A 12,811-nucleotide genomic window follows, 5' to 3' on the forward strand; every position below is an offset into this window, starting at 1 on the left:
AAGTTTAATAAAGTTTAGCGTCCTCATCTGGTGACACATTGTATGTAAAAAGGAACTTTTAAGTATTTTTGAGAGACTGGTAAAATACTACAAGGAAGCAATATGTTGAAGTTAATTTTGTTTGGTTGGTAATACACGTGAGCTGTCTCTGTTTTTTACGCTGAAGTGGAAATGAGGCCTTGTTGTCTAATGAAATGTATCAGTTGTGCTGAGGATTGCTTGTGCTATGCTTGCAGAATGATTTTGAAATGCCTGTATTAAGGTTTTTAAGTTTTCAGTTGCTATTCTGGTGAGTTAGGTCATATATATATATATATATGTGTGTGTGTATGTGTATATAGTGACTACAGAACAAAATTTAAAAATTTAAAAACAGATGTTTATCCTAAATTCTTATTTTTGTTGGAAGGATTAAAAAAAAACCTCCACAAGCCAAACAAACCTATAGATACCGATTAAACTGCAGATACACAAGGAAACAGTGTTTGATGTAATGCATATAAGAGATTTCTGAAATGCAGTTTTGATTCCTTTAAATAACAGACACTATCAGAGTTCTGTAGGCAAGAAAATAAATTAACTTTCAAATACAGCCATATGTGTTTATGATTACGGGATAGGCTGTATCTGTATCTGACCACTGTAGGTAAGCTAAATACATCATGAGCTCTACAGAAAACGGTAATTAAATATATCAGCCAAGTGCTCTGTCATAGCAATAGTTAATCGTTACCTGTATAAGAGACTGGGCTACAGGAAAGGAGACATTAAAGTTGTCCTAGTTTGGGCATCTCCGAGTTGTTTGAGCCTGGCAAAATCAAGCAGAATAATTCAAATGATATTTCCTTAACTTGTCAAATCACACGACACTAGAATGTTGTGTTATGTTGTTTTTGTTATAATAAACTTTAAAAACAAAAAACAAAACAAAACCCCAAAACCCAAAAGATGTATAATCCTGCCTTTACTGTAAAGATTTAAGTAAATAAAGTTTTATCTGAAATACTTGAATGGAAAAGTAAGGTAGGGATTATCTTTGCAAATGAGAAGTGATACTTTGCTGTGGCAGCTTTGCTGATGGGAGTCATTCAGCTCCTGCCTTTGATCAGTTGTATCTCCTTTTTTTAATACTTGATGTGAAAGACTATTCTCTCATAATACTAATAATTAATTATGATATAATACAATATCACAAAAAGCATTGTAATGAGACCATTCTGCAAGCGACTTGCTGTTAAGGAATGATTTTTGTATTTCCACATCAGTCTCCCAAAATAATACAGGGAAAAAAAAGGGAAAGAGCAGACAGCCAAACAGGAAAGACCTTTAAAATAGGCAATCTTATTCCAACCTAAATCACAAATAAAATGTTTTGACTATTTTCCGTGCCAGCACTAGAGTGTTTTATAATTAGTATCTTGGCTAAAGTTCACTTGACATGTTGCTGGGAGATAGTGACCAGCAGATTAGGAATAGTTGAAAGTTTTCAGTACTTTATTAAGGATACCTTATTTGTATAAAGCACTCATTCTAGTTTTACTGTTGAATTTTCTATGGATGTTGTCTTTGTGTGTTGTTTTAATGTTTGTGCCATCAAGTTTTGTAGGCCAGCCCGCGTTATTCTTAAGCGAGTATTTTTGCCTGGCAATCTTAAAATAGCATGAAAAAACATTCTTTAGTTTTCAGGGAGGGATTTCAGTGTCAGTATTTCTGTCATTATGTACATAAGGACTTGACAATTTTATTTTATTTTTAAATGAAGAGTGTTTATCCCCGTGGTGCTGCGTGTTGAGGAGAATGCCTTGCAGTTCAGCAGAGGGTAGGTGAGGCAGCCAGCAGCTGAGGGATGTGGCTCTGGGTACAGCAGGACACTGGATTTATTTATGTTGCACGAGTTCGGTGCTTCTGCTGCAAGGGCACCACAGCTTTTCCTCTGGATGTAACTTCAGGAGTTGAAAAAGAGTTAATGTAGAAGGAAGGAATGTTCTACTACTACCTAATGATCAAGAAATGCATTTAATTAATATTAAGGTGATTGTTCCACTGTAATGCAGAACTTGTTGCACAGCAGGTACTGATACTTCTGTATTGGTGCTTATAGCTATAAACATTTTCAGGACAGTTATTAATAAACACTTTTTTGATAGAGTGTATCTTGTCACTTGCTAAAACATACTTTTCCTCCTCCTCAACTCTAGTTCCACTTTTATCCTTTTAATTTTTTTAGATGTTTTGTTTTCCTTTGTTTGATTGCTGCTAAAACTAAAGGTCTCTTTTGCTACAATTTTATCTGTAAATGACTGATGTTCTTATTAAATAAGCGTATCAAAGCAGAGACTCCCTTTGTTGGAAGGGACAAGTCCAAAGACAGAGAAGGTTCTCAAGAAATGGTTCAAAATAGCCATGGACTATGTTTCACGATTTTTGCTTTCCCCCCCCCCACCCCTCATTTTGTATAATTTTTTTTGAATTCTCATTTCAGTTACAAACAAGCTTCAGCCTTGGGCACTGTGGCTTGTAGAATGTCCTGCCATCAAAGTTGTTAAGGATGTAACTTTGATCTCAAGTTAATACTTGCAGACATCCTGCAGACAACAGTCTTCTATCCTAAACAATGTTTAACTTAAAAAGCTTCCTCCTGTGTTTATAAAGTTCATTTTTAGTGGGGTGCACAGTGTTTGTAAAAAGTGATGTTTAAACAGAAATTATTTGTTGAACTGATGTTTACAGGAAGTGGCTAATGGTGAAATTTGAGTTAATACTGCAAGAAATCTCATGAAAGAGGGGTGAATTGGCAAATTTGATAGTGGAAGGGTAAAAATAAAAATGGAGGCAAACACTTTGTGTGTAATAACACATTTTGTAGGAAAAGTTTGATTCCATTTCTACAGGTCATTCAGAGAGCTGTTACAGAATGACTGTCTTCACAATTACTTAGTTTGAATGTCATATTTGGAGTTCAGAAGACTCATTGAGAAAAATGTTTGGTTTAATTTTTGAAATTGGCAGGAAATTATAATATTACAATAAGTAATACATATTGAAAATATTTCTGCATTGTAAAAATATAATCTGGTAGTTATGATGATTTAATAGTGAATATAATACTTGTATGAACGTTAGGGAGCTTTTACAACCTTATGGGTTTTTTGGTTATTTTTTTTTTTCCTCTTTCTATGAGTACATGGCAGCAAAGTACTTAAATACCAGGTGGTTTTCAACTCATTTGTTGAATTACAGTGTAACTCATTGCCTTAGTAATTTCCTTGATGATGATTCTACCTTTTGCTCAGTAATTAAATCTTCTTGTATGTAAGTGTGTCAGACTAACTAAACAAAGATCCAATACTCTGCATGAGTGGGTCTTGACCTCACTTTTTCTAGTTCAGTCTGATGCATTAAAGTACCTGCTCATCAAGTAAAAATAGCTTTTGTTACTGACTGGGACAACTCTTATTTTTCAAAACATTTTTGGACTTGCCCCTCCCACCTCCTTCACCCCCATGCCACTAAACAAATATGAGATCTTATTTTAAAAAATAAACTTTGGGGGTTTTTAAATAACTATAGATTCAGATATTTAGCAGTAAGGCTGTTTCTGGTTGGGTTGGACACAGAGCAAGGACATGGACTGAGAAGTGTGTGGTAGGTGTGAGACCACTTACCATGATATTTTCAGAGCTCATGTTTAATTGTTTCTGCTCGTCTGGATGTTTTGCAGGTAGAGGCAAGAATATAAAACTGTCCTCAGCACATCAAACCTTTAGGCTCTCCTTTCTGTGAGATAAGAGCACATACTCGTGCACGTTTTGCATTGGCTTTGGAATTCTTTCTTAGATTAATGGAAGGAAAAGTTTCTGGAACATTTGCCTGCTTTAGAGAGAACCTTAAACACTGGTATGAGTATTCTATGAGATACTGATGTGCAGCAAGTATAATTAAGTAGAAATCTTTGTGCAAAAAAGATGCGTTTTGGCGGAGTGTAACCTGTAATGGAATATAGATTTAAAGGGTACTTTAGGTCTGCAGTTTTCTTACTGAATACAGCATTTTTCATTATCTACGTATAGGATCCAGCTATTCAGGACAAGACCAAAAGTGTGGGTAAAAACACCTTAAAGCTGTTGAGGATACCTTCAGGATTGGGGGAGCTACTTTTCTTTGAAAGCACAGTTTAAAACTTATTTCTAAGCAGTCTTTAATTCCCTTTTTTTATGGCAAAAATTTAATCCTATTCTGAACACTTTATGTTAAAATTGTGCAGATGGAATGTGTGTGTGGGTTCTTCTGTGATACACCATCCTATGGTTTACTGCTGAAAAATCTTTTTTATAATTGCCTGGGAACATGGTCAATTTTGTAGAGCAGGCCAGGCATTACTACATCTTCCGTATGCTGGTTTCACTTGCGAAAGCCTACGCGGCTGTGCTCCACCTACAGCGCTAGTTTGATTTCATTCTGTGCTCATATTAGTGTATTCTCTGTAAGATCTGAACTTCAGTGCCTTTTGCATTAATTACTGTTTGTATTGCACTTTGAAAATGTAAAGGTTAATGGAAATGCTAAATGCTGGTGATCTGTATTACACTCTGTGTCGACTGGAAGGATCTAACAAGCGCTTACCAACTGTTTTCCACCTCTCTGTTTACTGCAGAAATCCTGTAGTCTTGTCATCCATTTGCCTGCTATTTGTGGTAATTACCACACAACTTTATGAATCTAAATTTTCTCAAACAATTCATGACTGTATTTAATGAAGACATTGTTTCTTGTCTCTTTCTTAAGAATGTCAAGCTGTCAGCTGAAGTAGAACCATTTATTCCTCAGAAGAAGGGTCCAGAAACACTAATGATCCCAATGGCGCTTCCTAACGACAGTGGAGGAATTAATGGCATGGAACCAACTCCTATCCCTAGCTACCTGATCACTTGCTATCCATTTGTACAGGAAAACCAATCCAATAGGTAATAAGTGATTGTGGTCTTCATGGAAGATGATCTGGTTTTAAATGAGTTTAAAATTTTGGTAGACTTGAGAGGAGTCAGTGACAGTTTGCTGTATATTCATTTGGTTCACTGTATTTAATCTTCTGATCTTTCATGGGTGTGGCTGAGTCCTAAGAAATTTAAGTTCAGTTATTAAAAGCTTAGGAGCTCATGAAACAAATGAGTTGTGGTTATTTGGTTGGTGGTTGGTTTTTTTGGGGGGTTTTTTTAAGGGGGTGGAGGTCTGAATTTCCTTGTGAGGGAAGAACTTACTGAGCAGTTGTCTTTTCATTTTGATTTTTACAGACAGTTTCCATTATATAACAATGACATCAGATGGCAGCAACCCAACCCAAATCCTGCAGGACCATACCTTGCTTATCCTATAATATCTGCGCAACCACCTGTTTCTACAGAATACACGTATTATCAGCTGATGCCAGCACCATGTGCTCAGGTCATGGGTTTCTATCATCCTTTCCCTATATTCTGCACCCTTTCAAACAGCAAATGCTGTAAACACAGTAACTACAGAATGCACTGAGCGTCCCAACCCGTCGGGCCAGGTTTTTCCATTATCCAGTCAGCGGAGCAGAAGCAGTAACAGGGGACCAGTCATACAAAAAGTAAGTCTGTTTTTTAGTAAGTTAAGTAGAACTGTGTAAGGAAAATATCTTTGCACAGGAAGCATGCATCTCATTTGAGCAAGAACAGGGATGACAGTAGTATCACTGAAAGGAAAGGTGGGCAGAAAGGGTGTTAATCAGAGAGTATCAAAACTGTCTACAGAGATATTTTGTGGTAAAATACTTGGTGAGTTTATGAAGCCTGCAAGTATTAACATGGGAAACTCCCTTCCCCTGCCTCTCTGCTAGCTTGGTCTGAGCTTAGAATTACTCCATTAGAGAACAAAGGAGGTATATCCATACTTTCTTTACCTTTTTTTTTTTGATGCTTCCACATCATAATGAACAGTTCATACAGAAAATACTGCAAATAAATTAATACATCAAGTATTTTTATTAATATTTCCCTTAATCTGTTGTCTTGAAACATGTGGCTTCTGTAGAGAGCATTAGAACTTTTAATTGCTTTGTTTGATTACAATTATGAAGTCAAATCATATGACTAGTGTATATGTGGCTAATCTTTTAAAACAGCAGCAGCAGTTACAGACGCATATAAAAAATAAACGCCCTCCAGTGAAAAATGTTGCCACTCAAAAGGAGACTAGTTCGTCAGGTCCTGAGAACAGATCAAAGATTGTTTTGTTGGTTGATGCATCACAGCAAACAGGTAATTATTTTCTTGTGTTCTGAGCATACGAAATAACTACAGCTACATGTCAGTCGCCATCTTTCCTAGAAGAAGGTGGACCTGGTTTAGATGAGACTTTGAAGAGAAATCTTTGCAGATCAAAAAGATAACGAATAAAAGGTGCTGATGGTTGCAGAAACCTGCTCAATATGTCACATTGTAGCATTGTAATGATCTGGTACTCCTGCAGAGATTTTGCCGTTGTCAAAACCAGACTCTTCTTGCAGGAGTTGATTATTACTAATAGTTGGACCTAGAAAAAAATTGTTTAAATTCAATGCTGGTTTAAATTTTGTTAAAAGGAAGTTGTCACGTGTGAAAACTTTGGCTTTTTCCATTTGTTTTTATGATGTGTAGGTTTTAAAAATTCCTGCACAAGTAATTTTATTTTTATTGTTTCTTGCAGACTTTCCTTCAGATATAGCTAATAAGTCACTTTCTGAGAGCACCTCTACAATGCTTTGGAAATCAAAAGGCAGGCGCAGAAGAGCTTCTCACCCTGCTGCAGAGTCCTCTAGTGAACAGGGTGCAAGTGAAGCAGACATTGACAGTGACAGTGGCTATTGTAGTCCTAAGCATGGCAACAACCAGGCTGCAGCCATGACTTCACGAAATGCAGATTCTTGTGCAATGAATGTATGTAAACGTAACTGAATAACTTAACTACATTTTTATCCTACAGACTAATAAAAATTACTAATTTTTTTTTTTTTCCCTTTTCAGGTTGTAGAACCATCAGTAAATACAAGTAAGCATTGTCTTAGCTGGTGAGCTGTTTATGATTTGGCTGGGTCACTTCTGTATTTTTGTTTTACACATCGCTAGGAACAATCTCTCAATCTACTTCCAGCATGCTACTGTTAACTTCTGAAGATATGTCTTAACTGTTACTTCCACCACTTCTACCAAGACCCTCTTTACTTGTTGAATGAACAAGTAAAGTCTTAAGTAACTATCACTAATGATTTATCAACAGCTGCCTTTCTTTAAAGGATTAAAAAAGCCAGAGAGTCCAGTGGAAGCATTCAGACAAAGCTGTGCTTCTGTTGTGTTTTATCCTCAAGCTTCCTTACCCTGTTGGGCTGCAGTTCATACCTGGGTAGTAAAGGAGCCAGAGAGTTCTCGTTCTCTGTTTGAGATACTTTTTTAGAAACTTTAAAGTACTGTAACATGAACAAATATTTTTATTAGTCTGGTAGTAGTGAGTATCACTAATGGCTATTATTTGTGACTGGCCCAAAATTGTTACGGATGTGAACCTGAGATTTCCTTCATCTGACTGCTTCCTAGTGATCAGTTGTTGGCAATTTGAATGTCAGTCATCTGACTCTTCCATAAAGGCAATTCTGCTAGCTTCTAGAAATAGCTACAGAAGCTAATGTTGTCAGAGGAGAATTAGACTTTCTCAGAGGACTTTATTTGTATCAAAATGGTGTTCCTGGCTCTGATGGCACGTGTATCATTGTGACACGTTCTGTCATACTAATTCATTTTTTCATAGATGGCATTTCTCTTTCAGCTGGTATAAGTTGGACTAATGTAAATTCCCAGGCAACACAAAAAAAACCTTGGATTGAAAAAACTCAGACATTTTCTAGAGGTGGAAGGCAAGCTGAGCAAAGAAATAGTTCACAGGTATGTTGTTAATGGTTCTAAATATAAGTATTGTTTCTTGTAATATATGAAAATAAGGAATTTGAAATGGATTATAAAATCAACATACAAAGAATAGTTAATGAAAACAGTGAATGAAAAGTCTAGAAACTCAACCTAAAAGTCCAGTTGCACATTTCTACCTTGTATGTGTCTTGAGCTAGCACTATATCATATATATATATAATTTCATTGCTTCAGTCTTCTGTCTGTAGCCTGTTCTTTATGTGCATCTACCTAGGAAGAACATTACATATGAAGTAAGCTGTGAAATGAAGGCAGTGCGAGTGTAGAAAAGCTAGTTCAGATTTTGACCCTTTCACACTTTAGAAAAAAAAAAACAAACCCTTAAACTTTCTAAAGAGATTTTGATGTGATGGTGAACTAGAACTCTATGTTCTCCCTCCTGTTGTCTTTGAAACTTTATTTGTAAAATTTATAGTAGCATACCATATTATTTAGCATTTTATTATTAATAAAAAAAATTAAATTGCTTTATGCTAAAACTTAAATATGTTTCTGTGAAACTTCCTTCAAGTAGGACAGGATTTCTGTAATTAGTATGTGAGGAGAAGATGGCCTTCATAATTTTGATAGTGTAATTTTATTGGGAGGGGGTTGTAGAGGAGGACACAGAGAAAGCTGAAACATCTGCCTTTGCTTAAACATAGGTTTTGCTTGAGTTCAGTTATTGCAGGCAAGAATAGCTGAGCTTGAAGTGGTAGCTTTATCATAGAAGTGCCTGTATGCTTAGATAAACGTGAGCTAGCTTGCCCTGTTTAGTTTTTTAGATGGAATTGTTAATTTGTCTTGAGTCTTCCCATTTGGTATCTGTGGGTTTATTATATAAAGAAGCTCGTTGATGCTTGTATCTGGCAGTGTAGCAGTTCTGAATATCTTAATAACGTGTAGTCAAATTGGAGGCTTTTAGAAGCCACTTTTTGTGGTTTATGTCACTGTGAGAGTAGGAAGAACCAGATTTCCTTTAATCCAGACACAGTTTAGACTCTAAATTTGGCAGTTATTTTAGATATTTAAAAACAAAGCTGGCACAAAGAGTTTTAAATGAAGTTTCCTCAGCCAAATTCACTGTACCTCAAGGCAGAATTGTCCTAGAAACTGTTTTCCTTTGAAACTAAATTTGTTCCAGGTCTGTAGGAAATTTTCTCGAGAAATACATTAGTATGAGAGATCCAGAATTTCAGATTCAAATCATGCTTTACTTTCAGCCAACTAATCTTGCACATAGGTTTCCACCAACCTTTCACATAATAAACAGAAGAATGTTTATACCAGTATACTTAGGGCTCTTGTCCTTAGAGAGCTCTGTGCCTGTGCATTGTGCTAAAACACATATTGAAAAGGCAATAGTTGCATGCAGAATAATTATGTAATGGGAAAAAGTTCTTTTGATCATGGTTACAGACAGTTCAAGATTCATGTCTGAGTTATATAGTCACCAGCAACTCTTATGGTTTTCCTCATGTTTGGCCAAAAGGACCCTATTTTTTTTAATTAGAAATTTAGAGGTGAATGTACAGAAGTACTGTATTTGGCTTGAGAGGTGGAATAATCTGATACTATCTGTAGAATGCGTTTGTGCAAGTCAAGAAAAAAGAAAAAATCCAAGAAAAAAAAAAAAAATGAAAAAACCAAAACCACCAAAACACAGCTTATTAAATCTAATTCCATAAAAACTGTACCCTTTTAGTTGCTAATTAGCAGGCGGGAGAATGCCTTCCATGCATGCACATCGGTCTTGAAAAACTGAAATTGAAAAATGCCAATCACGTTCATTATTTTCAGTCCGGTTTCAGATGCAGAGAGCACAGTACATCTTCAGAGAGAAGGCAGAATTTGCAGAAACGACATGAAAAACCTCTAACTACAAGCCAGTCAAGTAGAACAGAGCAGAGTCCTGAACCTCTGTATTTTGAGGTAGTGCTGTATGAAAACTGTTTCTGCATTATAGTGATGCAAGTTGTGTGTGGAATAAGTGATATTCTCAACAGGGAGAAGTTGCAAAACATCTGACTCCAAGAGGTGTACAATATAGTGCACTAGTTTAATTATTATATGATGCTTTCATTGTGTGTGTACAACGACTTGCATTTGGGTGTTGTGGAAAGAGTTAAGAATTTAGAACTATCTGTGACTGGCAAATTAGATAAGCAACTTTCAAGTAACTTTTTCTGTTCACTCACAAATTCAAATTACTCTGTTCTCTGGCTTATCCCCCCTTTCCCCCTAATTGTAATTGGAATTCTTCAGTATAAAACATTAATAAATTGTTTCGGTTGGTTTTGAAAAAGGTTATTCAGATACAGAAATGCTTTGTTAATTTTTCATCATTTTCTGTTTGTGTCACTTTTAAGCCCTTCTAGCTTATGTGGGAATTCAGGATTGAATTATTTCTTCTAGCTTCGGCCATTTCAGTTGATGCTTTTCATGTGACTTTTGATTTCATTCTCTTAATTCTTAATTTGTGTATTGTTTAGGATGAAGATGAATTTCCAGAGCTAAATAGTGACAATGGCAGCAGCAAAAGTAGTAACATCCAGCAAAAGATTTCACCCAAAGTAGTAAGTAATTATTTTGTTTTGCAAGGTATTTGTGTATTAAATTGTTCTGAGACTCGGCTACAATACTTATAATGCAGTAACTGTTGGTGTTCTTGAGGTATTTGCACTGCCAGTTTTGAATGCTAAAGAAATACCAATTAAAATAAGTGGTGCAGAGAACATATCTTAAAAAAGAGTGCTGGATTTTTGTCTGCTAATGAGATTGTTGACAAGTGAAACTGTAAGATACGTATGATAGACACTTAGAATCATAGAATATCCCAATTTGTAAGGGACCCATAAGGATCACTTTGTACAGCTACCCCCTTCTCTGTCTTACTGATGGTTTCTCACCAGTTTTGTGCTTTTTGAAGTTGCATGCTGATTTTGGGTAAACTGTAGATGCAACTGTATTTTTGAGATTAAAATTAATTTTGAAGATTATTGCATGTTCTTTGTGTTAATATGTAAACTACATCCTGGTTATTCTTTCTGACTCAAAGGGCTTGCATTCAGACTTAAAATTGTTAAATTTGCAAATATGTAGTAATGGTGTAAGTTTTTAAAAATAACTACAGTTGGTGTATTTTATTCTGAAATTAAAATAAACTAAACTTTATCTGCTTTAAGGCTGTAGAAACAGTTGATGGAAAGATCTCTTTTAATACCTGATCTAAAATATTTTGTTGCAGAACTGTATGTATAGACTACTCAATCTATTTGGCTGCTTTCCAGGAAAGTAAAGTCCTACATGAAATCTTTGCAGGGAGGAAAACAAACACTCCCTTATTTAGCAATCAAACTGGAAACCCTTCTGCATGCATAATTGGTGATAAATATAATAGCTTTCCCATACAAAAATGAAATATGCATAAGTTTCTAATTTTATTCACATACTGTTTCATCTAGCTGTACTTAATAATTGGGATGTCATAGATCTTTTAGTTTCTGTAGTGTCATATTTCTATGGCCTTGAGAAAGGTCTTTCTTTAATTGTGGTTTTGTGATTTTGTTTTTGTTTTTTTATTTTCTTTAAAATCCTAGTTGGATGACTTGCCAGAAAATTCTCCAATCAATATAGTCCAAACTCCAATTCCCATTACAACCTCTGTACCAAAGCGTGCAAAAAGTCAGAAGAAGAAGGCCTTGGCAGCAGCACTTGCAACAGCTCAAGAGTATTCAGAGATAAGCATGGAACAGAAAAAACTCCAAGTATGTAGCACTGCCACACCTCCTTGTAGTTGGTAAAGAGGAGTATCAGTGAGCTTGCTCCTCTTTATTCTGGAACAGCAAGAGTCTCTTTGTAAAGAATGTTTTGAAGGCATTACTTCTTTGCATTTATCAGTATGTGGTGTTCATGTTATAGGAGGCTTTATCAAAAGCAGCTGGAAAGAAGAGCAAGACCCCTGTTCAGTTAGATTTGGGTGACATGTTAGCAGCTCTTGAAAAGCAGCAGCAAGCAATGAAAGCTCGTCAGATCACCAACACCAGGCCTCTCTCATACACAGGTATTTCTAATCTGCTTAACAACTGCTATATGCATTTTGTGACAATATAAATGTGATTGATCTGAGCATCTTAAATAGGCTTTTTTTCTGTTTTATTTTTTTGGTTAGAAACGTAATAAAAACATGGGAAGACTCTTAATGCATTTCCTGAAAAATTAACCTGTGCTATCTTCCTTTGAGCTGCACTATGCAATGGTGAAAGTCCATGTAGAACTGAAGTCAAACTTCTTTTAAAAGAAGATCTACTAATCAAAACTCAGAATTCATGTCTTGAGTAATTCAGTGCTCAAGTGAATATGTGAAGAGAACTTTATTAGGTCAAACAAAATATCTGCTACAGATGTTACAGAATTATCTTTGAAAGCAGCTAAGAGAGGATACCTGTGACTATGATAGAGAGGGATACCTCTCCAGGAAATTCTTCCCACCTCTACTGATTATAGTTCAAGGCTTCCTGACCCAAAGCTTCCTCCAACCAAATTCATTTCCTTAAGTATCTGTCACTTCTGTTACATGCCTTTACTGTCCATAAGGTCAAGTGGCATTGAATTCTAACCTTACTACATGCTGTGTGGAGCAGCTCTTCATTCTTCTGTGCTTTTTCGGGTAGGGGTCAGGGTTTTTCTGTGCCCTACTCATAATTTCATTAGCTTTTGTAGCCTTTGTATTATGAAGAGACTAAGCAATCATTTCCTGCTCTTCTCCTCTATGATACTTAGAGGTCTACCATCTCTTTTCTAGTCTGAAGAGTCCTCATCTATTTAGTTATTCCATTGTGGAAGCATGT

At 35.8% G+C, this 12,811-nt stretch overlaps 1 protein-coding gene across 1 annotated transcript in view; it reads left to right on the forward strand.

The window, feature by feature from the left end:
* Nucleotides 1-4,785: 4,785 nt before the first annotated feature.
* The window catches only part of SECISBP2L (SECIS binding protein 2 like), a gene marked incomplete at its 5' end in the record, with an annotated part of 16,040 nt that continues 8,014 nt past the window's right edge, over nt 4,786-12,811 (forward strand). Inside the window, 11 exon segments of the mRNA XM_029086629.1 lie at nt 4,786-4,964; nt 5,292-5,468; nt 5,470-5,611; nt 6,146-6,281; nt 6,709-6,938; nt 7,026-7,050; nt 7,822-7,937; nt 9,762-9,893; nt 10,454-10,537; nt 11,561-11,728; nt 11,883-12,024. Coding sequence (XP_028942462.1) covers nt 4,786-4,964; nt 5,292-5,468; nt 5,470-5,611; nt 6,146-6,281; nt 6,709-6,938; nt 7,026-7,050; nt 7,822-7,937; nt 9,762-9,893; nt 10,454-10,537; nt 11,561-11,728; nt 11,883-12,024 — 1,531 coding nt within the window.

Source organism: Antrostomus carolinensis, unplaced genomic scaffold (genome assembly GCF_000700745.2).
Source record: "Antrostomus carolinensis isolate BGI_N321 unplaced genomic scaffold, ASM70074v2 scaffold29688, whole genome shotgun sequence".
NCBI lineage: Eukaryota > Metazoa > Chordata > Aves > Caprimulgiformes > Caprimulgidae > Antrostomus > Antrostomus carolinensis.